This window comes from Cephus cinctus, unplaced genomic scaffold (genome assembly GCF_000341935.2).
Source record: "Cephus cinctus unplaced genomic scaffold, Ccin1 Ccin1_scaffold1124, whole genome shotgun sequence".
NCBI classification, from domain to species: domain Eukaryota; kingdom Metazoa; phylum Arthropoda; class Insecta; order Hymenoptera; family Cephidae; genus Cephus; species Cephus cinctus.
The window spans coordinates 305,289-328,963 of NW_014333629.1; the positions used below are offsets into that span (position 1 = coordinate 305,289).

Below are 23,675 nucleotides of genomic sequence, written 5' to 3' on the forward strand. Positions count from 1 at the left end.
AAAATATTCAAGAGAACGGTAACTCACCTGCTATTCAAGCAGCTGAGGCTCACTGGAAGTGGTTCCGAGGTGACCGCTGGAATGTGGCCAGCAACAGTCTCCAGAAGTGGATACCACTGAGCCACTGGTTTCCTTGGATTGTCCAGCATTTCCAGCCAGTGATCTCGACCGATACCAATAAAACTGGAGCCTATCGCTGTGCAGCCCATGAGCTCGTTCGATCCGATTCTGAAGAGAAGGTTGGTGTGAATACAAGGTGTAGAATTAAAAGACGTGAAAGCGATCTTAACTAGATCGACCAAGACTTGAAACGCGAAACGAGCTACGTGAGGCATTCAGGATAAGAAAGGCTCGGCCAATTTTTTTCTTGCTTTAACCTTAATAAATACCTTATAATATACACTGTGTAATGAAACGGAAGAATAGTGTTGTTTTACACTGGTACCTGTCATAGTCAATCACTTTCACTATGAGGCTGACTTCCTCGACGTTGTCAGCGGGAACGTCGAACACCAGTGCTTCGTTGTAGACGGGGCACAATGTATTTTTCTTGACGGTTGTTTTCTTCTTCTTTATTCGCTTACCTTGGCAGAGTAGGTAGACTTTCACGTAAGGATCTGTGGGATTGTAGATGAACGTTATCAGCAGAAGGGTTACTGTGGGTAGCTGTCGGATGAAAATGTTACTATATGGTGCAGAGTAGCGTTAATAAATAAACGGGGATATTTAAACGGATTAATTAAAGGTTCGCACCGGCTAATGACAGACCTGTACCGGATGGTTTAATCTTACATGACGCGTGAAACCGTCTTGTGTTATAAGGTAATTGAATTAGGGGGATTTACTCTTTGGTTCCTACTGTAACTATAGTAGACCTTATGGTATTTACGGATGTCAATTAATGCGAAATTTCAAAATGCGCAGCCCGATTATGCAATTATAATGAAGTTAAATATTACCAGAAGAGCCTGTTATATCCATGGCTTTAAGATTTCTCGCCTTAATCACTGTTAACGTTAGACGGCCCGCTGTTGGTAAATAGCAGAGGGATAGCATCAATTCGCCTAAATCCACCTTTTCCTGAAAGAAATATTTTGAATTTTCAGTATGAAAAATTGCATATATTACATAAAACAATATAATTCCTATTTTCTTATTTTTCTGATAACTTCTCACCTGTAACGCGCATAGGATATCCATTGTGTATTCAATTTCTTGCTCCAGATCGGTACAGTCCAGCAGTCCTTTTAAAACCACCTGACCAATCAGATCGTGGCGAGAAAATCGATCAAAATCGTAAACCGAAAATTGTAGGTAACGTTCACGTAAATCGTCGTACGGTACACTGAAATTTATACATAAAAAATATAATATTATAGATCATATGACTAAAATAGTATTATTACTTTTATAAATAATCTTATATTTATCAGCATTAATTTGCATAAGAAAAAATTGATTTGCACTAACCTGAAGATAAAAGTCTCGTTAAAAATTGGATTCAAATTCTTGCGATGCACTTTCGTTTGAAATTTCTTCTTTCTGTCGGGCAACAGATAAACCTTAACGTAAGGATCGCTGCTACCAGTCACATCCTTTATGGGCAATTCACGAGCTTCTAGTACCTGTTAACAAAAAAAATAATTTGCAAATACGGATTATTACAGCTGTCTATAAATTTGATTTCGCAAAATCCATTTTATGCATACTAGAATGCTCGTATCGAATATTAATTAGAATATTTATATTAGCCTCGTTGAACGGTTCATGAAATTCGCGAGTGTGCATACTAATTTATGGCACGCCTGGCGAATACAATTTTGCAAAACAAAATGAGGAAAATATACTTGTAAACTTTTTTTTTACCCAAAAGCTACTAAAATTTTTCTGAAAGTTGACTTTCGGTAAATTTCGACAGATAAACCATAACTACTAATAGAGGATACATGCTTTATGAAACTCTGACAATGCTTACTTAAAATGAATATTTTTGGTAATAACCTATTCATTCATTGTTAATAAGACTTCGAAAAAATAATTAAAGGAAATTACGATAATAAAATTTCACATAAGTATCGATGTGCTTTTTCCTTACTTTCGAATTAAAAATTTTTAAACATTACAAATGTCACCAATTCTTCAGCGGATTAAAACAGCTACCGAAAAGTGATCAATTTTAACCTTAAAAAATGCAGCCAAAACAAATTCGCTAGGGATATAGTAATATGAATATCCCATTGCCTCTCAATACGTAACCAAATAATAACTCGTTAATTTTTCAACTGTCAGCATTATCCTTTGCCAATAATAATCGGAATCAAATAATCAATACATACTGCTATTCTAATCCCATGTACAAAGTTAGGTACCTATAATGGTTATTAATATGTAACAGATGTTGCCATTGAACTGCTTCCCATTGTTACCTAACATAATACACAATGCACATTTCACGTTACATTGCAACAACAAGGTACGTCGTTACATATTACATACAATAATTATTCCAGTGAAAATTATTCAAAATAATAGAGTTTTCGATATATCAGAAAATCACACGATGCTGTGGTCACAAAATAAAATATTCTCGTTCGAAGGTAATCACAGTCTGTGTTTAAAATTCAATTGGGCAATTATTCGCAATTCCAGATTGACTAGACTTTTCCCGAAATAAAGTAGGAAATTGGAAGACTTTGTCAGCGGGATAACAACCGTATTACACGTCTCGTTAAATTGTGTAATCGGTCACAGTTCACGAATGGTTGAAGTTCCATAGAACTGAAGGGTGAAAGTACGCCAAACCCCTTTTACACGGTACCCGTAAATTATCTCTAGCAAAGCGCACAATCCCGTTTGAGCTCCACGAAATAATAGGGATCGATCGTGACTAAGATTTGAATTTTGGAATCTGTACGGAGGCCATTTCTATAATAACATATAATATATTCCTTGAATAGTGCTATGAACTATATCGGTACAGGTTTTGATTATAGCACATACTATAGAACAATATAGATGCACATGCTCATACAAATTCATATTGCATTTGACGTTCATCTCAAACGGTATAGCTTTAAAGCCGCCATTGAGGCTAGTTCGCAAATATCGGTTGCAGTTAACTCAACCATTCGACATTGTCATATAACGAGAACGACGTGTTCAATCAAATTTCATCACGTGTAAAGTTAATTGATAATCGACGTGCGTTATACCATAGAGAAAGTTGCTTTTAAAATTGATGAATATTTTTTTAAGCAATGATAAGCTAAATATACTTTATGTGTATACAGCTTTGTTATAATCGAGACTAAAAGCTAAAAGCTGTATATTCAATTTCATCGTTTAAGAATTTAAAGAGTATGGAGGAATATAGGAGTAATAATAGTAATAGTAACAATAATGAAGATGATGACTTTTACGTGCTAAACTTACCTTAACAACGAGGCCCTCTATCTCCTTATCGTAACGAAGCGCGAAGTGTAACTTTCCAGCATATTCCATTTCTACGGTACTTGAACTTTCAGTACTTCCCTGTCGCACAAGATCTTTTTTGTACAGTTCCGGCTGAAAGACGTATTCATTATATACATATACATAAGATAATAGTCATGACAGTTCGGTAACCTATTACAAAGTCGCGGAGTAGCCGATATGGCTCTTGTTTGTATAACTTCCCAGAATTCCCCTTTAAGTTCTACTAAACGAGAACAATTGTATTCATCTTTGCGTACCTTGATAAGACCAAGACTCGAATCGCTACGATTCTCCAAACTGCAGATACTAAACTTGATATTTGGCAAGTCGAGACGATGTGACAGTTGTCGCTGAAAGGTCTGATGTCTCATGGGAACTATCGGTAGCGTCGTCTGCCTTAGCACCTGAGGGCGCGAAATTGAAATTGTAAAGCGTAAACGGATGAAATTAAAAATATATACATATTTGTGAATTTTTTAAAGTATCTCGCTAAGGACTATTCCCTAAAATACTTTTTCTTACCTTCTTACTGTCTTTTTGCTCTTGCACGTACTCATGAGTAATTGGCTCTGATTGAAGATCCGGCAACGAATGACTGATACGTATTGCATTCTGCTGCGAGAGGTCACCGTCGGCGTCGTCGTCGTTTTCCTGCCTTGCGACGCCCATGAGCCATTTCCATGTAGCTGAGCATTGAAAACTCACAGCAGCAAGAAGTACAAGAGCCATTAGTGCTCCGCCAGTTCCTATTAGAAGCTGATAAGGAAAGCTCTCACTCCACTCTTCTGTAATGCGAAACTTTCGTTGGAGCTTGTGTGCTTTCATCTTACTGAACTTAAATCCTATAGATGAATAAGGCTGCGCCATAAGTTATGGACGGTCACCAATCACGTTTGACTTGTGAGAAAAGTTTCAAGTTCGTCCAGCTGCAGCTAGTAGGCGTTACTGTCGAACGATTTTCACGCATACGATTGGTCTTCTATGTCATCAATTGTTAACGACTACAGAGCACAGTCTCTATGTATGATTTGAAGATGGTCGTTGATCATTGATAATTTATGTTCTATCCCTAACTGGCATGTCTTGATGGTCTCTAATAATTCATAAGTGTTAAGGTACGTTCCCTTTGTTAAACATCCTTGCTATATCAAGGGCTCATTTCAATATCGTTATAATAGACGACGATTCGATAATGGATAACCACACATTGTGGTTTGATAAAATTTCTGTTTGTTAGGTAGGAACTAATTAATGTTGATATTGGAGAAATATCTTGGGGATCTAGATTGATATTAGCCTTGATACGGAATAAATGTATGCTTCCTTAATATTAAGATCTTAAAATTGATATTGGAGAGTGTATAATTGCGTCTGTCCCGTTTCCCACAATTTCACATTGTTTGCATTTCATTTCGAGTTACGACGCTGACTTTGCAATGGAGGATATATTTACGTAAGTAGGAATTATACTTGTAGTCAATTTACTTTGCACTCCGGTTGGGAGGCACAAAGCTTTGTGTATGTTTTCTGTCGCAAGAATGCGTTGGTCTCGAGAGCTGGTCATTTTCGAGAAAATTCTTCGTCGTATACTAATTCGCAGGAAAATGGATTCGCGTAATTGTCGCACACTTTCTGAAAATTGATTAAGGAACGTTCTGCGTTGTTATGAGAAATAGGGCAATAAATTATTTTTCACGTTATACTCATTGTTAAGTAGGTATTATAACGTTTCGATATTCGGAATACGTGCAGCGACGATGATAATAAGTTTCTAAATGGTTGACGATTTATCACCTTCATGGAGGATCTTGTACCCATCATCTATATTTATAAGAAGATACGAACAATTTATCCAAAGACTAATATTCCTACTAAAGAAATATATTCTTTAAGTTTCATAGATCGACGTCATTTCGAGCTTGCTCATTTCAATTTGAAGTTGCTGCTGCTTTTATTTATATTGAAATTATATTTATGTGCACTTACTGTACTCAACTGTTACTGATAGATGCAGTGGACCAGTAAGAACCCAGTCACACTCGTCAAACGTGAAACGTGAATATGTATCACAACGTGAATTCCTCTGGAGGCGTTATACCATTGGTCGACAGTCTACGTTCCAAAGCGAATTTGACGAATGTGACTGGGCCCTAAGTCCCCATAACTGGCAAGCTCTTCGTACAGGGTTAAACGGTAAATGCATCAGTTGAAGTTGGGCGCAATTGAGTAAATCCGTTAATCGACGCAATGCCACCTTGATAAATAATTGAAAGATTTTGAAGCTCATGATGTTAATAATATTATATTAATTTTTTTTTATAATATAACGCTACTGTGATTAATGAAATCATCTATTTCTGACCAACTTTGACTGCTGCGCTTGCCCCAAATAACCCTGTATGTGATGGTTGAGAGAATTAATAAGGCCTTCAAATTTTCATGTTATAATATGATTTCAAAACCATTTTATACCCCAAATTCTTAACAAATATCTGATAACTTGTACCGTCTATTCTTACTAATTCAGTCTTACGATGGTTAGGATCATAATGCGTGGTATAGGAAAGATTCGTTTCAAAATTAGTTTGCATATAAATATTCGCAAGCTGACGTACGTAATTGTGCAATTGGTTGCGGGACTTCGTTAGGACAACTTCTTGCTTAGTCAAAAAAAAAACTAAATACCGTCGTTTCATAAGCCAAGTTGCTTGTACGCATCTGTTTCTGTGACGTTGTAATTTCTTATGACTATACGTGATTTCGAACTTTGCGAATACCTCATATTAGTGGCGTATAATAACTAGTTGAGAAAGTTTCTTAATTAAGACTCCGTTTCTTATTAGGAACCAACTTTCTTGATAGTTCTCATTGAGATTGTCCCTCTTTTCTTTGATCTCGAAAACAAATTACTTCAATCCTATCCAAAGGTCATTTAATACCTCAACAATAAAAAATACAAAAAAGAAAGAGGATAAAAAATAGTATAAAATTTGTAAAAAAGAAAAATTTACAAAAATTATTAATACCGACGGCATTTACCTATTTCTCAGGGGACTGCGGGTTTTTCGTATTAACAAAAAGTCTACCTACGCTCTGGTCCCTCTACAATTTGCATTTTCAACATTAATTTTAATGTAATCACATAGTTTTTCTTTTTTCACAAGGCCACCGTTTAAATTTAATGTGCACCGGCACATTCGCAATCGGTTACATGAATATTAAAATTCTCCTACCTCTTGTCCTTCCGCGTTTCTGTTCATTCGAGCATAGAAATAGAACTCTGAGCAATAGCAAAATTAAAACCTTTTTAAATCAAATTGAAATCTATTTTATAAAAGCCAGTTATAAATTTCTTATTCAATTCATACCCAACATCCTCCGCCCATCTGAGCCCAGAGATATCCAAAGTATAGTTTCACGTTAACATCCTGCTAGAATCCTCGATGACTTTCGGAATAGTTACGCAATCTCGCTAGCGGTATGCAAACGAAGCCAATGGAACGTAGTTGAAGGTAACTTAAGATAATTCAGCCCACCGCACAACCCATACACAATTACTTTCTTGGTCAGGAATTACTCGAACGTCCTACGTTCGGAGAGAAAGGCGCGATTGCATTCTTAGGTTCGAGCCAAGAAAGAAATCATAGATACATACATATGCATGCAGCTAAGGAATACGTAGTCACTTTTGTCATACATATTAACATGACCAAAGAAACCATACAGGTTTTCTGTGCATAAAATAAACAGAATTCCACTGGTACAAGATTCCGGTCTATACCCTCAGTTATCTTTGATTAGAATAATTAATTTATTAAAACAAATTTATATTACGTTTTATAAGTACTGTACTAATATTTTTTACCATGTAATAATAATTACGTAATATGGCTGTAATAAAATTTTTAACAAGCACAAGAAATCCCGGTACGACGTTTACGTCGTCTTATCCCGATATATCCCACAATCTCTATCACCGTATCCCCAGGGATTTCTTCCTTGATAGCGCTAACAGTTTGAGTCTGGTAATCCTGCGCAACTGCCAGGGCGGCTTCCTCGGCCAACTCCGGAGGAGCAGCTGCAACCGCAGCTTCCGCAGCTACGATCATCTCTGTAAAACGTGCCGTCTCCTCGGCCTTTATCAACTTCTCGACGGCTTCAGCAAGCTCATCGTCCTGGTTCAGGTTCATTTGCTCCAATACGTCTATGTTGCTCATACTGCTCGCCAGGGTTTTTGAGATTGATCGAAGTGGTCGCTGAGTACCTGGTGCGCCAGTCTCGGGTGAAGTGGCTTCGTCGGCGCTGGAACCGTCGGATGCTGCGTCATGGACCCTATGGTCCCAGACCAGACATTTTTTTTTGACAAACAGAGATCTATAGCGGCAGTAACTTTTTTTTTGCTACCGGCTGGTGGAGTAAATTTTGCTTCTTTTTTTTGGATTTACGCTTTTTAAATTGGGTAGCTCGAACGTCTGAATTTATGATTTAAAGGATTCTACAGGAACTTTTCTCAAATTTGTTTTTCGAGCCTTTCTAAATTTTTGGAATTTTTTCTCCTGGGAATCAAAATTATAAAATATTTAAGGTTTTCTTAGGGTTTGCGATGAAGCAGTAGAGAATCGATAAAAATCGAATTTTTCAAAAATGCTTTTGTAATGAAAAAAATACGTTACTCAGAAGAGGAAGCTCCTGTTGATAACTGTACTTCATCATAATTTGCTTTTCTAAAAGTTATTTTTGAGCTACGAATATTGTTTCAACGGTATGAAAGGATTATACGCTCGAGCGTAGACTTTATGAATATTCAAAATTCCAAATAATACCAAATCCTCTATAACATACCTACGTTCCTCAAGTTTTGCGTTCACCATTTTGTCGAATCGTTCCAATATCGATTCGCCACCCTTTTTACTACGTTTCCTCGATTTCCGGGGTCCTCTCTCCGTGTCCCTGACCTTTTCCGGTTGCGTTGGAAACAGAATTATCGACGGTGGTTTACGCTCCATATTTAAGCACAGATTTCCTCTCTGCCTTTACGCAAAATTTTATAACCTTCTTCGGCACACTTTTTTCCTCATAAGAAATGAACAAACGAAAGCCATCGAAAATCGAAATTCTTTTGTCTCCATGCAGTACAAAAACGGAATACCAAAATCCCTCTGTCTCCCCAGAGTATAAGACACATAAAACCGAATGGGAAAAAGCAATTTCGAATTCGTTCCAAACTCTTCCAACTTTTACGTAAATTTTTCCAACGGTATATCAAACGTTAGGTATCATTCTTATAAAGATTCTCAATATTATGAATAAAGATGATTAAAAAAAAAAAATATTACAATATTATTCATGTATAATACAGAAAAATATATTTCTCTCTCCTTCCATTTCCTCTTTCTATTTCTCTGTCTCTCTGTTCATCCTCATTATTTCATGACCATGATCTTCAATTTGTATTACGATTCCAAACGAGCGCAATTCAAAAACAGTTCAATAATGAGCGCTGCCGTGCACCCATCAGCACATGTTACACGAAGGAGACCAATGATACCACAGCCAATGCAGACAGCTGCGAATCCTCGATCACAAAATGTCCCTCAGCCGATTAAACGTGTCCAGAGCGAGTACAGAAGGTGCTGATAATAATCCAAGCCCTTCCAGCCGTCCTGCCAATTCCGAACCGTCTACTAGGAGACTAACTATTTCGGAGAACGAAACACAGTTCAACGAATCAAATTTTGTACCATGGCGAATTTTTGTAAATCAACTGGACAGTTACCATGGAAAAAAACTAGCGGACGTAAGTCCCCCAGTCAAGTCTCACGGATGGTATCGCTAGCATTTAATTAGAGTCCAATTACTACATAGCAGGTTGACACTTTGATGATTATAATAACGCTTGCAGCATCACCTTCACAGCTGATTAGAATCTAGGTTATGATTCTATAACGAGCTTGTTCAACTTATGAAATCTCGTAAACTCCGTATTGGAGCAAGTTCTTGAATCGAGTCACTCGATATCGGTCCTAGTGTACGATGGATGTTACTCAAAATTTGGCTAAAATTTCGTAAATTTTAATTTACAGTTTTTGCCGGAACAACTATACCTTGACAAGGGTAAGTCGAGCGACGGGTTGGACGAGGCTGAAGATGAAGACGAAGAGGAGACGGAAGAGGTGGAGGATGAGGATGAAAAATTCAACGTCCCCACCAAGGGCTCCAACGAATCCCCAAGGAACTTTCAAGTGATTGGTACAGTCATGGATCGGGAGGTATATAACACCATAAACGTTTTAGTCTGATCAGAGTATCACATCTGCTTCCAGCTTGAATTGATGGTTAGGATTAGGTTAGGATAGAATGTAAAACAGGATTAATACTTGCTCTTTTTTTTCCACAGATTCGCCAACCCGAGGACGTAACGATGATAATTAGACATCCCAGTAATCGTGAATCGTACCTAAAGGAGTTGATGAAATGTGGAATAATCATCTTCGACGTGACCCTGGACAATAATGAAATTGATGAGGCTCGATGGGCTTTCGAAGGTTAGGTCAGGTATCACGTGAAAGCACAGAAATCTTGCTCCTTCGAAGTCAAGTTCATGGAGTCGAGAGTTATTCAGTTGGTACGACTTGTCGAGTTCGGCACGCAGCCAAGATGGCAGAGTCCGACACGTATCTTGGCGCGTTTGGCAAACCTAATGTAATCCGTTTAATTTTCTTCGTGGCCAAGAGCGAATTTTTAAGCACTGGGTTGCGCGAGCCAATTGTACCTGGACGTGTCGCGAATCTAATCAGTTAGGGAAAAACCGTCTATGACTTTGCCTGCAGTGTAGCGTGACGTCTGAATTATTCGGATCAATTCACGAAGAGCAAATACTTTTCGCAGACGCTTTCGTCCACTCGAGGACGCAAACAACTTTGGTGTCGTTTTACGTTTATAGGAGTCTTTCTCCTTTGTTGGGTTTCAGCTGTTGCCAAAGAATTGGAGAAGATAGCGGAGAATACGCCAAAGGCTTTTAAGCGTATAGAGGACGTGCGTTACTTCATTCTGATTTCAAGCGTGATGACTTGGAGCTTGACGAAACCTTTGGACCCGGAAGATCCCGAGTTACCATTTACGGAAGTGAATTATAGGAAACGCAAGGCTCATCCTAACTTCAAGGAGCATATTCAGCTCGAGAAGGACGTATTGGCTGCAAACAAAAATCCTGCACTGAAGGACAAATTCAAAACAATTGTACTATGCTCTGGCATTACCTATGGCGACGAGCAGGATATCCTTCATTATCTGTTCAAAATGGCCTGGGAAAATAGTACCGAGTTACCAATTTTTGGCAAGGGTCGGAACAAGATCCCGTTGTTGCACGTGCGCGATCTGGTTACGTAAGTGACTGAGCTGTTCTGATCGTCTGTTGGAGCCTGGGTCTCTGGTAGGCTGTTAAACTGATATTTTGAGTGGGATGTGCAAATTCGAAAGCAGGTGTTTGCTTTGAGTTATCACTTAAACGAAAGAGGATATCGAGCGATTAGGTTAGATCAGTAATTATGTACAAAGCTTAATTTGTGTCTATATTCACGGTATAGCGTGTACCTAAATTGAGCCGTAATCGTTATTCATCATTAGTCCTGATTAACGCGTTCTGTTACAGCACTGTCTATATGCTTATACGGAAGTGGCCATCTCTGAAATATATCGTAGCTGTGGAGCAGGAACTTATTTCACAAAGAACGATTGTCAAAGTGCTTAATTATTATTAATACGTTGAAATAGTTATGGCTAACTTGACGTTTGACAATCAATTTTCTAAATAATATTTATGTATTATTTTACAGAGAATCGCCAGAGCATTGTCAACCGGGAAAGTCAAGCACATCGTCCAAGAGGAGGCCTTTCTATTGCCTGACGTTAATCAGCGTAACTACGACGCGATGACAATTAATTTGCGTATCGAACCGGCTTATATAATCAATCAGAATATCAGCTGGAATTACGAAATGCCGTTCAAGAATAACATGGCAGCTATAGTTAAGGAATACAAGATGGCGCGTAATCTCCATCCCATTAAAATAATCGTTCTTGGGCCGCCAGCTGCGGGAAAGACGCGTATTGCTCATCAACTCGCTAACCATTATCGTATACCTTACGTGTTCGTAAAGACACTGATAACGGATACCATACAAAAATTAGTAAGTTGTAAAAAAGTTTTTCAGTCGTAAATTCATTAACATCTATCTTATTGCCTTAGAGGAATAATTTGTAAAAACTGAAGAAAAAAAGTGTGGTCAGGTTAGGTTTAATTAATCGAGAAAATTTGATTTCGTACGAAATTCATATTGGACATCCAAAACGTAATAAAGTTGTAAAGTATTGTAATAAAGATGCGCCATTTACTTAGGCGAACGAAGTGGAAATTGCGAGAAGCAGGAAGGTGGCGGAGGAAGTGTCGCAACAGGATAAAGTCAAAGAAAATCCGAGTGAAAGTCCTGATGAGGATCAGGTGGATGAGGAGGAGGAGGAGGAGGAGGAAGAAGACAATGACGAAGATGAGATCCCAGATGTGGAAAGTCTGCAAGAGGAGCTAAATGAGATGCGAAACAATCTTGCACATAATAATGGACGTCTCAGTGATGATATTCTGAACAAGTTATTATCCACCATATTATTATTATTATTATTATTATTATTATTATTCAGTTCCTTTACCACCCGTGATGTATTAACCGTTACGAAAGTGACGGTAGGGGGTGAATTCGATTAAGATATATTAGGCTGTTGGTGAATGCGTGACAGAACGCGGGAAAATTTGAATAATCGTAACTCGCACAAATATGTATTCACAAATGATGCTGGGATTCGTGAATTTGAAGTGGGGAATGAAATTTTTGTTGGACGGCGAGGGTTGAAGGGGAAAAAGGGAGGGGAAATCCCTTTGTGCTTTCGGTGATTTGTAATTCGCCAAAATTCGCGTTACTTGATATTTATGTGGAATCTATTACGTGGAGACGATCCACTTGGTTTTTGGAGGTTTTACCAAATTTCTTATAACAGTATACATTAATGGTCGTTGTATGAATTTAGAATTTTTTTCAAACGACTCTTGGCGAAAGATTGCCAAAATCAAGGTTACGTTATCGACGGATATCCAAAAACGTTGGAACAGGCGAAAAGTCTATTTGGTATTGCGAACGACGACGAACCTGAAGCCGTAGACGACGAGGAGGAAGAAGACGAGGTCGCCATGTTGGGTGGAAATACTAAAATTATGCCGGAGTTCGTGATAGCGCTTGAAGCATGTGATGAATTTTTGATAGAACGTCTTATTAATCGTCCCGAGAAGGAAATTCAAAATACACATTACACGGAGGAGCATATGATGCGCAGACTGTTGGAATATAGGTAATTCATTTATGATAATAAATAATAAATAAGGTTCCAAGTTTCTTGAAATTTCGTTAAGACATTCAAAGCGCAATTTTACAGTATATTTAATTGCGGCGTAAACCGATATTAAACAAGTAGCATGTCTTTTGCATTTTCAAATATCGAATATTAAAAATGTAGATTAAAAAATTGCAGTCCGATAACAAACAAAACGTTACTTCTCAAATGAATTTCGTTGACGTTAAATTTTCATCAAAAACCATAATTCTACCTTTGATGTTATTTTTCTCTTTTTACTATCTCTTTTTACTCTTACAGTCATGTCGTTACTCATGAATTATTTCTTCCAGACAAAGAAATACCGAAGACAATACTCCTTTGGAATTCTTCGACGAACTCGATATCCATCCTCTTATCATATCAATCGAGAACGAAACCTGTCCGGATATGTTCGAAACATTTGTTAGATGCATTAAAAAAATCGGCAAGCCCCGAAATTACGGTAAACAATAAATCAAGAATTAATATAATATAATAAAAAAGAAAATAATTTTCAGTCGTTAACGAGAAATTATCTATAATTTATATTGTCCTCTTTATTCGTATTTCTTCTGTTTGCTTACTTTATTCTTCTTTTTATACACTTCCCTTGTATTCTATCCGTTATATCTCCCATATGAATGCATGGATTCCTTGGTACAAGAACGTTATCATTTCTATTCCCATTTAATCAGGGCCGAGCGCAAAAGAAGTAGCGGATGCTAGAAAACGTACAGATTCGGAAGCATTTGCAGCTGCTACTATCCAGCGAGAGAGAGAAGCCATCGAAGATTTTGCACGTAGGAGGGAAAGAGAGGAAAAGATGATGGAGTGGGTAAGTGGCTTATCGTACCCACAATAAAACGATACGACACGTGTAGCGTTATGTTGTGAACTCGCCTTATACCATCTTCATTGGTTATTTCAAACATTCTCAAACTGTATGAAATTCCTTTGCCAGAAAATCTTTGATAAAAGAACGAATCCCATGAATACGTTGCTATAGAATACAGTCGATGTAATCACATTCATTTATAATCGTGTGTATCGAGTATAACGTGTTGATAAGGTTCATGCGGAAAAGGCTTATCAATCAATATGATGGATGTATATGAAAGATAGAAGTAAAAAAAAATATTTTTTATTTTGAGTCATTTTCAATATAGATATTGAAGAGATATCGTAATTGGAATATTATAGCATTTTATAATCGATTTTGATAATCGATGGTTTCTTTGAAGTAAAATTACTGTGTAATCATCATAATTAGGTTAACAATAGATTGAGTAGATAAATTGAAAATTATAACGTAGAACTATGTGAATACGGTGAAAGGCGGTTTGCACTTTTTCATAAATATCAGAAATGTGGATGATCGTTTATTAAATGAATTGTCAGATCTATTTACTTTTTATCGGATGATCGATGGAATGTACTTTTGAGGCGTTCGTGTACATAAATGTATCAGATAAGCAATGTTCTATACCATCTGCCATCAAAGATTTTTACAATTTTGTATGAATATTAAAAAATCATATTGGCAAAAATTTGATAATTTTTCTTAATTTATTTTTATTAAAATTTGGTCAAACAAATTTTTTTTACGTTAGATTCGAGTTTGGAACAAATTTTTTTCTATTAATCGTTAATAATTTCTTATTGCGTCACAGTAATAATATAGTACATTATCATCCATCGTTGACGACTTTGTTCGATATTAATGTTCATAAATATAAACACTATCCCGAAGTAGGGAAAACATGTTATGCCGAATACATATTATATGATAACTACGCAGTAGAATATTTGTAAATTTCGTGGAAACTTTGATCGGTTACGTGTTTTCAAGAAATTGGATTCAAGTTATTGGTACGTTTTCATTTCTGTTAAATCGTTATCAATGATACATTTTCATACAAATTTTGTTTTTACTATCAGTTATCTCACAGAGGATGTCGTTTTCCAAATACTCATATGACGTTTCAAATTAAATATTGTTTAAATTCAACGAGTTTCCTTCCAAATGGAAAATCGTTTATGTTACAATCTAGATAAAAATTAGACATAGTTGTTTAGGTTTCATTCACACTGTTCTGCACAATATGCCGCTATGGTATCGCCTTACCAAATTTGCTAAGTTTGAACACATCGTTTCCTAGGAATTGTAAAAGAAGCTGATATCCGTATATACACATATCTATATATTGCCTGTGCTTTTTCATATACAATATTTGCAATCAGTAACTTACTTGTAAATAGCAAACTTGTTCGTTACCTACACTTTTTTCCAAAGATAATACGTGGCAAATCAATGGAAATCAATGGTAATTGATGGGAAACCATTCATCACCTTTGTTAAAAGAATTGGCATTGGGAAATTTTGTTATGGTTAGTTGTCATGACAGGAAAAAAGAGCAATGGTACTTCTGATATATGTATATGTATACGTAAATATGAAATTGAAAATTCCGATTTCCTTCATCAGTACACAAGATTTTATATAATAAAAAAAAAAGCTCTCTGATACGTCTAATCAGCTTATGCTTCCACCCTTGCGAAAATCCTAACATTGAAAGGATATGACGTTTCATTAAGACTCCCATCTTTTTAATGTCTTTTACTTGTTTCTCCTTAGCCATAAAAAAAATTACTTTGACACACTAACAGACCTTAAAGTCAAAATAGAGTTTAAACTCATATAACGGGGAAACTCAAATAGCACATATTTGACTTATTTTACAACTAACAAATAACATTCTACACAAAAGAGATATTTGACGCCTGGCTTATAATTCATTATGAGGAATGTAAAGTTCTTATCAAGATTCAGCGAGGCCAATGACGTTATCATTGATGGGGGTAATCGATTTCATTTCTGTCGATCTGGTCAGCGGATATCAAAAGCCCGCGAAGGAAACAAACATTAAACTCATTGCTGATCGAATTTTCGAAATCAGCAATAACCAAGACTTGGCGCAATTTTCAAAATTAATTTTCTCCGTTAATACTAATTGATAAATATGAATTTTTAATTCGATTAGTAATTCACCATATTGTTGACTTTTCGTAATCAATCGGATAACGATATTTATCGTATTTTAAATGAATTTAACGAATGTTATCATAATCAAATAATAATTATCATTCATTGTTATTTTCGATTTAGACGAATTTACTAGAAAAATTAAAAGAGGAAGAAGAGGAACAGTTATGCATTTTGGGAGAGCCTTTGCGTAATTATTTAATGAAATATGTATTTCCGACTTTGACCCAAGGACTCATAGAAGTGGCCAAGTTACGACCAGAAGACCCAGTTGACTTTCTGGCAAGTAAATATTTAATTTACCTCGTTTCAAATTAGTTTATTCACTGGTATTCTCTACATAGCGTTATATCATCTTATCAAGTGGATTCTATATTTCCAAATTTTATTTTATTTTTGTTTACATCCAATCCTTATCTATATAATTCGTATCAATCTTCCTTATTAAACCACAAGAACGATTTTTCATTTAAGACCCGATGATACTCAATAGAAATTTTTTTATCTCAAAATAAGAAAAGTCTACTTATTAAAAGTCATTGTTATGCAAATCTTTTTTTTTCAAAAATTCTCAAAACTATTTATTTCAGCGGTATTCGTATCAATAATACATGGATAAGATATTGTAAGTGTGTTGAGTAAAAATCGATTCAAATTAAACCACTTTTATGCGGCAATATTCGACGAATGTACTTGACATTGTATTATGTTCATATCATAATGACACTTTATCATGTCAAAGTTCACATAGACGTATCCATGGATCCATGTTAATGACGATATTTTTATGGACCTACATATTTCTTTGTGAGAAAAAAATTTTTTACGAGGTAATAGCGGGTCTCCTGTATTATATAATTCATGCGTTGACGACCCCTTCTTATTAAGTTTATACGCAACATGAGTACCATTTATTATTTCAGAATAGTTCTAAGCCCTGGGAATATTAGGTATAACGTTAAGAACACTTTGCGCAGTCCAAAAGTTTTCGCTGAATAAATTTCCAGGCATAAGACAATATATGCTCTAGGATATGCAAAAACTTTATTTTTCAAAATTCTGGAACGAAAATATGTCATACATTTTCGTGATGATTATATAAGTTGATGAATTTGTCTTCGTCCTGGTTTAATATTCCCAAAAAAATAGGGGAGTAATAAATTCATTTTCAACAAAGATTTAACCATGTACAATTTATGTATGTTTATCCAGCTCTGACCTACAATACAATATTTAGGTTGAAAAAATGCTAATAAATATTATAAACAATGTAAAAGGGTTTTTCACTGTCAAGTTATGCATAAATATATATATATTTTTATTTGATTTTATTTCGTCAAAATCAAAATTCGATATTAGTAGGTTCATCGCGTGAAAGGTACTAAAAATATTTCCTGCCCTTTTATCGTGAATGGTATAACATCCTTTTGCCATTTTTTTAATTCGAAAATTTTTTATTTCGATAAATATGATGAAAAATTATGAAAATGCAATTTTTTTTGAAATCCAACAATTCAATGACTGTTTTCATACCTGCAGTCGATTTTGGGAATCAGCAAACCAAATATTCTTCAGAGCTTATTGTTTACCTGGAAATATCGATTTGGACAATTTATTATACAAAGCTTCGGTAAATTTGTTCAAGTGAATATGGATAGTATGGATTTCGTGGAAACAACAGTTTCGCATTCCCAGCAGACTTAATCATATCGTGTTGTCGTATTTTCCAATACAATTCGTTTCCTACCCAATATTCATCATCATTCATTCGTAATGGAAAAAGAGAAATTCAAAAGCAACGTAGAATTTCTATTTGTTCTCCTTTCTGTCGCAACCACAATCGCTGCACTTTTCTATGGACGACATACACATATATACATTAACAGTTCGCCAAGTTGATTGAAAAAGTACTAAAAATAGTTACTTTACTTAACTTCTTCAAAATTTCTTTTTCAAACATTTTTTATTCCTACATTTTTTTAAACACTGAATTAAATTAATCAATGGGAATGCAAATCAAGAAGAGATTGTTGTTATAGACAAGATGTAAATTATTTTTTAAGGGGATAGATCTATTATAAATACAAGGCCTAAAAATGAAATGCAGAATTTGCAGAGTTTATAAAATTACTGAAAAAACCTTTTCCTGGAATTCTCTTTGGGCTTGTCGATTAATTAAAATCAAAATCCAGTTGACGTTTCTCTCTAGCCCCAACGAATAATACATAGTGCGTAGAATTATTTTCGTTGATTTACGGCAATGTTTATGCTTTATAGGTCCACACGTCACGTATCACGTATCGCGTAAAGATGAGTGAAAAATAAGTGAAGCTATAGTTACTCTGTTAAAAGCTATTGTCTTTTATAATAGACGATAATGGTTTCGACTTTGCCTATCTGTACATAAATATATATATGTATAATAGTCCATTGCCCGCACATACTTCTGTATATGTATACATATAATTCTGGGGTTGGGCTATTTTGGAGACGATTTGACTTAGGCAATGGTTACTTTGAGAACATGTGGCTGTTTTCAGGTCTTTCCTCGAAGAATTTTCAGAGTAGCGTCTGTTTTGAGGATTATAAAGCGGGTTGTCACACCAAAATTGTTCCAATTTTTTCAATGCTAGACACGTACAGTTGTGATGAGGTTAGAAAAAATTTCGTTGGGTTAGGATGGAGTAGAATTTCAACGCTGTGATGTCCCAAGGTAGTAATTTTAAAAAAACGCATCAGCTCGCTATTGTGAACGTCGCTTTATGGTACTCCGTCTCGACTGAATTTTGTAAAATAAGAAAATATCACGTACTTCTTCAGTATAGGACTAATCCTGTCGTATAACGAAACGCGATTTAAAAATATTTAATAAAGTAAATCCCCCATAACGGAAGCCTTATATAATTTTGCAAAAAGCAGCTGGCAAGGAGTCACCCTTAGGAAAATCTATTTTTCTTATCAATTTGATGCTCCCTCACGTGAACGAGCATAATATTGCCAGGATCAAGTAAACGCCTTTACCATAGAAATCCGTCCTTTTGAAACGTGACTTTATACCTTTGTTTAAGTTTGCTATACTATGTGTACTTAGGGCGGGACAATTCTGGAGATTTGAAAAACCACTGCGGTGGCTCATTTGGTTTTGATTTGATTACACAGGATTATTCAGAAGTATTGCACCACCTAAAGATGGTTCTACCGTAGGCATTTATGGAATCAAACAGACGCGCTAACTTCAAGTCGTGTAACAGTCCGGAATAACCGCGTGCATATAAACTTCACAGCAATACTCTTGACAATTATTCTACACTTATAAACAATAATTCCCGCTGAGGTTACGTCCTTATGTCACAGTACAGAATTCTGTTGCGTCCAATTTACGTAAGTCTGACAGGAGGAGCTTATGTTACCTACATCAAAAAGCTTGATGGTAGAGCACAGTGTATTTCGAGTATACAAAGCAAAGTGGGGTCTGCGGGTTTATGAAGTACACGAACAAAGCTGAATTACGTTCAATTATTTGTTCGGTCTACGTAGACATGAATTCTATATAATACACGTGTGCGTATATATACATATAACGATATAGATATATTCTATGGTTAAACCTTGTGTGCATGGGACTTAGATAAACAAGATATTTCATACGCTGCCATATCTGAAAATGATAATACAAGTGGGGAAAATTTTATACATGCCTCAACGTTTTACATAATTTCATTCAAATTGCTTACATTTCTGATTCCGTTATTCCGTTCAAATTGAACTTGAACGAATTTCAGAATTTTCAGAATTGCCAAAACAATTTAATGGAATACTTATCCCATGTTGTGTGGATCGAGATAACGTAAACATATAACATGACTTTTACCTGGCATAAACATACGTGCCAATTCGTACGTCAGACAGTGACATTAGATATATCGACGTATCGATTTGTTTGTTCATAACTGCTAAATTGATTTGATATTGAGCGATAAGTTTATTATACGAGTCAATCGAGTTCTAATTAAATATCGAAATTTGATTGTATAATCATGATGGTTTATTACATCATTTTTTTTTTTACCAATATCGTAATTGCCTCCATTCGCTTTTGCTATTTAATTTGAGTAATTAGGTATGATCAAAGGGTATCGACGAACTGGAAGGAAGTGTTTCGCGGAGAAACAAAAGTCAAGAAAGTAGGTTACGGTCGATTTTGATATTCTGCAATAATGACGAGTCGACGAATTACAAAAATTTAAAGAAAATTACGGAAATCATGATTTTACCTTATTTGTATGCAATGTATATGGACGTTCGGTGGAATAAAGATAGAAATTCTACGTGATCAAAGGTGTTTGACAAAGTTACGTAATCACCATGACGATGATGGGTTTTCTTCATTTATAAATGATAAGACGATGATTAGGGGCAGGGGAAGGCTTTCAGGGTTGCCATTAGCGTATTTGCTATGTAGATGCCGCATTTTCGTGGAAATGTTCTTACGTGATGATATCCTAATTATACCTTCCTCTCACCCCTCCCAACCCCTCCGCTAAATAGAAACCTTTTTTTCAGGCGGAATTCCTGTTCAAAGAAAATCCTGAGGGAAAAATGTTTGAACCTGATTACACAGAGACTATGAGCATGCTTATGGATGCCATAGAGCGTCTTCAGCGAGACATTCTACCCTGTGATCAGTTAGACAAAGACCTGAAGAAGTACTTGAAGGTAGAGCCGGATTCTGAGGTCGACTTCAATGAGGAGGATGGACAACAATTCAAAGAGGAGAGTACACTCTCTATATGTAAGCAGCCATATTTTTCTGAGGAGTCTGAAGGATTTTCCTACATGGAGGATTCGGAAGGGAGGGCTACGTGAGCCTGTGTGATCTTCTTGTAAGCGTCATTAAAGATTATGTATACCTGTTCAAAGGATCTACTGCGGATTATATTTAACCCTTTCATTTAAGCGTGACTACCTCAAAGTACCAAAATATTTTTACCACCCACGTTTTCATTATAAAAAAAAATTTGAAAAAATTATTTTGAAATATTTTACCCGGTTCGAAGTTTAATAGCCATTTTTTTTCAATAATGTCCGTTGTGCACCCTATGCTCATATGATGTATACGCATAGAGAGTTAAAAATACGTAGCTATTTGTGTTTTGAGATTTTCTATGGGGAAAGAGCTTTCCGCGCAATGACCTTTCAACGTGACTGTACCTCTACCGTAGTAAAGTCGATTATCAGCAACGTACTGGGTTCGTTGCGCTCTCGCCCTTGAAGTTCTGCGAGGCCCACCTATTCGGGAGAGACAGGCTGGGGAAAAGCACGTACTCTATAAATAAAAGGAACTTTGTCTCAGGTCGAAGGAGCCTCTTCTTTTCGCGCGGCTCCCTTTTTTTTTGTATCCAATAAAATACTCAGGCGCAAAATTTGGGACTTTGACAGATGGAGTGCTTCTCTGAGTAGTGTCTACTTTCGTATGTATCTTTGGGTTTCGTTAGGTTGTACAAGGTAAAACTATATGTCGATATTTTAGCGATTGGGGTGACATCTGTATGATCCTGACCGTAACGTCACCTTGACCTCCGGGGCACGCGTCATGAGGGATAATAAAATGTCGGATTGTAAGAATCCAACTTGTAACCATGTTTTTTTTTCCTTTTTCGGTACTGATAGATCATTTATTAATAACGATACAAGCTTTTGTGTAACTTAGCTAAAAAATTTATTTCTTTATCTCGACGGTTTTCCAAGCTTTTATTTCTTTAGTATTATATTTGTTGATACACTTGGAATAGTTTTCATTGGATCCAAAAGATTTATGCTTTTATGAGGATGAATGGATCGTTAAGATCAGATTACGCTTGATTGATGAAGCTGAGATATTCAATAATCATACAGAAATTCTAAATTTTGTCAGATTCAATGGTTTCCAGTTCGAAAATTGTTTGAACGTGTAGGAAATAAAACGAAATTTGTATTTGACGTGGTTCAATCTAAAAAATACAATTTTTTAGTAAAAAAAATTATTGACTCTGTTTTTGCTTCTTCAATCTTATTAAAATTCTGCACAATTGTCGCAATACAGTTTTGAGGGAGTTTTTATTTCGCAATGGCTACGTCATTACATTTTTCGTTGTGTCTTATAATACAATGATTATTGGATCACCTTGAAATTTCGCCTAAAAGATTTCCTATTGTTTCAAAATTCATGTTTGTTAAATCTAAATTTCAAATTTGAGCACGACCTGGTACATTCTGAAGGTATATCTTGAAATACTAATTTGAGGAAATTAAACGCAGCCTATTGTAAAAACTATAATCGTCATATAGTTTTTAATGAAGATACGCATAACGCAATACATCAGTGTACAAAGCATAACACTGGAGATGTGTTCTAAAATGTCTATCATTAGTGCAGGGTAAATACGAGCTGAGTTTCGAGTTACCCTGCCGTAAACTTCCTCCGCTTGTTCCATTTAAATGTGCAGATTCAACAAACGGCACTTCTGGTTAAAGGCGCATGCTTATGATTTGCCGCTTCCGACATACCATGAATTTAATATCGAGCCGGTGAGACTCTTATGGGCCAAGGTCGAAGTTGTTCTATTGTTCCATTATCTCGGAGAAAATTCATCATTTTACAGAACGTTTGAAAAAATTATATCGCTGGATTCGACTTTCATTAAAGATTAAAAGAGTTCATCGTTACGTACAAGATTTATTTTATAGCAATTACGAGAACGTATCGAGCATAGAAAAAATAAGTCTTTTTGATAATTACAATTGTTTAACCCAAAAACAATCGCAATCGGACATTTTATATCGTTATAGAAAACCAAAATATTCTTTTTTGCATTTATGTAGAATTGCCGAAATTTCTTAATTTTTGTTTAACGTAAAATAATATTTAACTATCAGTACAAAATTATTTTTTATTGAATACTGAATTGTTATAATCACGATCAATTATTTGCTTATCACAGTAGAGTTGAGGAAAATTTTATTTAATATTATTTTCATTACTGGTATATTTAAAAAAATGAAATTCACGCTTGAATTTTGAAGAAAAAAAGAAACATTCTTGCATCGTTCGTCGAGTCTCACGTGTGAATTTCACTGGAATTCGTTAATTTTACGAGTGCATTCGTTGAACGCAAAAAAACAAAACTTCATATCAAAACGCGAACACGAAACGCGATACCTATATTTGCAGTTGTTAAAAATACCCGCGTAACATCGAGAAACCATGAAATTCCTATGAAACATAAATACATATAGCGTGCCCGGAAAAAATAAAACGCACCCCCCCAAGTCAAGCTCATCGCCATTCCAAGAGAACCCCCTCGAAACTGGTCCAAGGTCGCAAAAAAGTATTGACATTTCAAAAAATAGATTTTCCACCCCAAAAGAAATGACAATTATTGACCCAGCATAACAAGTCAATCCGAATAGTTTCAATTTCAAGACATGCAAACTTCGACGCCTCCAAGTATATCTGTATATCCAAACACCTGTTAGCAGTAGTTCGCTCGTGTGGGCGGCAGGTCACATCGCCTTTAAACGTTTTATCAAATCGATCTCAAAGTTCTGATCAAGTAAAACCAAACGCTTGGAAGCTGATGTGAAATTCGTTCAAAAATCAGCAAACTCGTGTGACAAAAAAAAAGTTCCAAATCATCCAAGTATTACAGAAAATAATGAAATTTGAATTTTTGAATTCCCCTATCCCACCCCCCCC

The 23,675-nt window shown here is 35.8% G+C and overlaps 3 protein-coding genes across 5 annotated transcripts in view; 1 reads left to right on the plus strand and 2 right to left on the minus strand.

Moving 5' to 3' along the window:
• Positions 1 to 23,675, minus strand: part of LOC107272202 (synaptotagmin-10) — a 30,154-nt gene that overhangs the window by 4,471 nt on the left and 2,008 nt on the right. Inside the window, exons 2-9 of the mRNA XM_015749116.2 lie at positions 3,997 to 4,259; positions 3,732 to 3,878; positions 3,433 to 3,564; positions 1,471 to 1,625; positions 1,177 to 1,345; positions 960 to 1,080; positions 446 to 617; positions 28 to 228 (exon numbers count right to left, since the gene is read on the minus strand). Coding sequence (XP_015604602.1) covers positions 28 to 228; positions 446 to 617; positions 960 to 1,080; positions 1,177 to 1,345; positions 1,471 to 1,625; positions 3,433 to 3,564; positions 3,732 to 3,878; positions 3,997 to 4,259 — 1,360 coding nt within the window. The remainder of the gene's footprint in view (positions 1 to 27; positions 229 to 445; positions 618 to 959; positions 1,081 to 1,176; positions 1,346 to 1,470; positions 1,626 to 3,432; positions 3,565 to 3,731; positions 3,879 to 3,996; positions 4,260 to 23,675) is intronic.
• LOC107272203 (adenylate kinase 7) lies at positions 161 to 20,970 on the plus strand. Of its 3 annotated transcripts, none has more exons than XM_015749117.2 (12): positions 161 to 239; positions 9,558 to 9,743; positions 9,872 to 10,019; positions 10,445 to 10,859; positions 11,126 to 11,216; positions 11,310 to 11,663; positions 11,873 to 12,120; positions 12,556 to 12,873; positions 13,209 to 13,360; positions 13,593 to 13,732; positions 16,064 to 16,222; positions 20,504 to 20,970. In XM_015749117.2, exons 2-12 carry the CDS (start codon positions 9,732 to 9,734, stop codon positions 20,804 to 20,806), a joined length of 2,340 nt encoding a protein of 779 aa, XP_015604603.2. In that variant the 5' UTR covers positions 161 to 239; positions 9,558 to 9,731; the 3' UTR covers positions 20,807 to 20,970. The 3 variants fall into 3 exon arrangements, with proteins under 3 accessions (XP_015604603.2, XP_024945260.1, XP_024945261.1); XM_025089492.1 differs by lacking the exon at positions 161 to 239 and adding an exon at positions 8,877 to 9,271; XM_025089493.1 differs by lacking the exon at positions 161 to 239 and adding an exon at positions 8,877 to 9,271 and having other exon boundaries at positions 16,064 to 16,226; positions 20,504 to 20,675.
• On the minus strand, positions 7,313 to 8,717 carry LOC112495017. Its single transcript, XM_025089519.1, has 2 exons — positions 8,317 to 8,717; positions 7,313 to 7,806 (listed from the first exon to the last, which is right to left on the minus strand). The coding sequence occupies exons 1-2, from the start codon at positions 8,478 to 8,480 to the stop codon at positions 7,380 to 7,382; spliced, it is 591 nt and encodes a 196-aa protein (XP_024945287.1). The 5' UTR covers positions 8,481 to 8,717; the 3' UTR covers positions 7,313 to 7,379.

What these genes read in the sequence shown, in the direction of transcription:
- LOC107272203 (XM_025089492.1), top strand. Translation starts at nt 9,062, where the DNA reads ATGTCCCTCAGCCGATTAAACGTGTCCAGAGCGAGTACAGAAGGTGCT. An exon ending in GTACAGTCATGGATCGGGAG is followed by an intron (nt 9,744 to 9,871) that starts GTATATAACACC and finishes TTTTTTCCACAG; the next exon opens with ATTCGCCAACCCGAGGACGT. An exon ending in CACGTGCGCGATCTGGTTAC is followed by an intron (nt 10,860 to 11,125) that starts GTAAGTGACTGA and finishes GTTCTGTTACAG; the next exon opens with CACTGTCTATATGCTTATAC.
- LOC112495017 (XM_025089519.1), bottom strand. Translation starts at nt 8,480, where the DNA reads ATGGAGCGTAAACCACCGTCGATAATTCTGTTTCCAACGCAACCGGAA. An exon ending in GCAAAACTTGAGGAACGTAG is followed by an intron (nt 7,807 to 8,316) that starts GTATGTTATAGA and finishes CTGGGACCATAG; the next exon opens with GGTCCATGACGCAGCATCCG.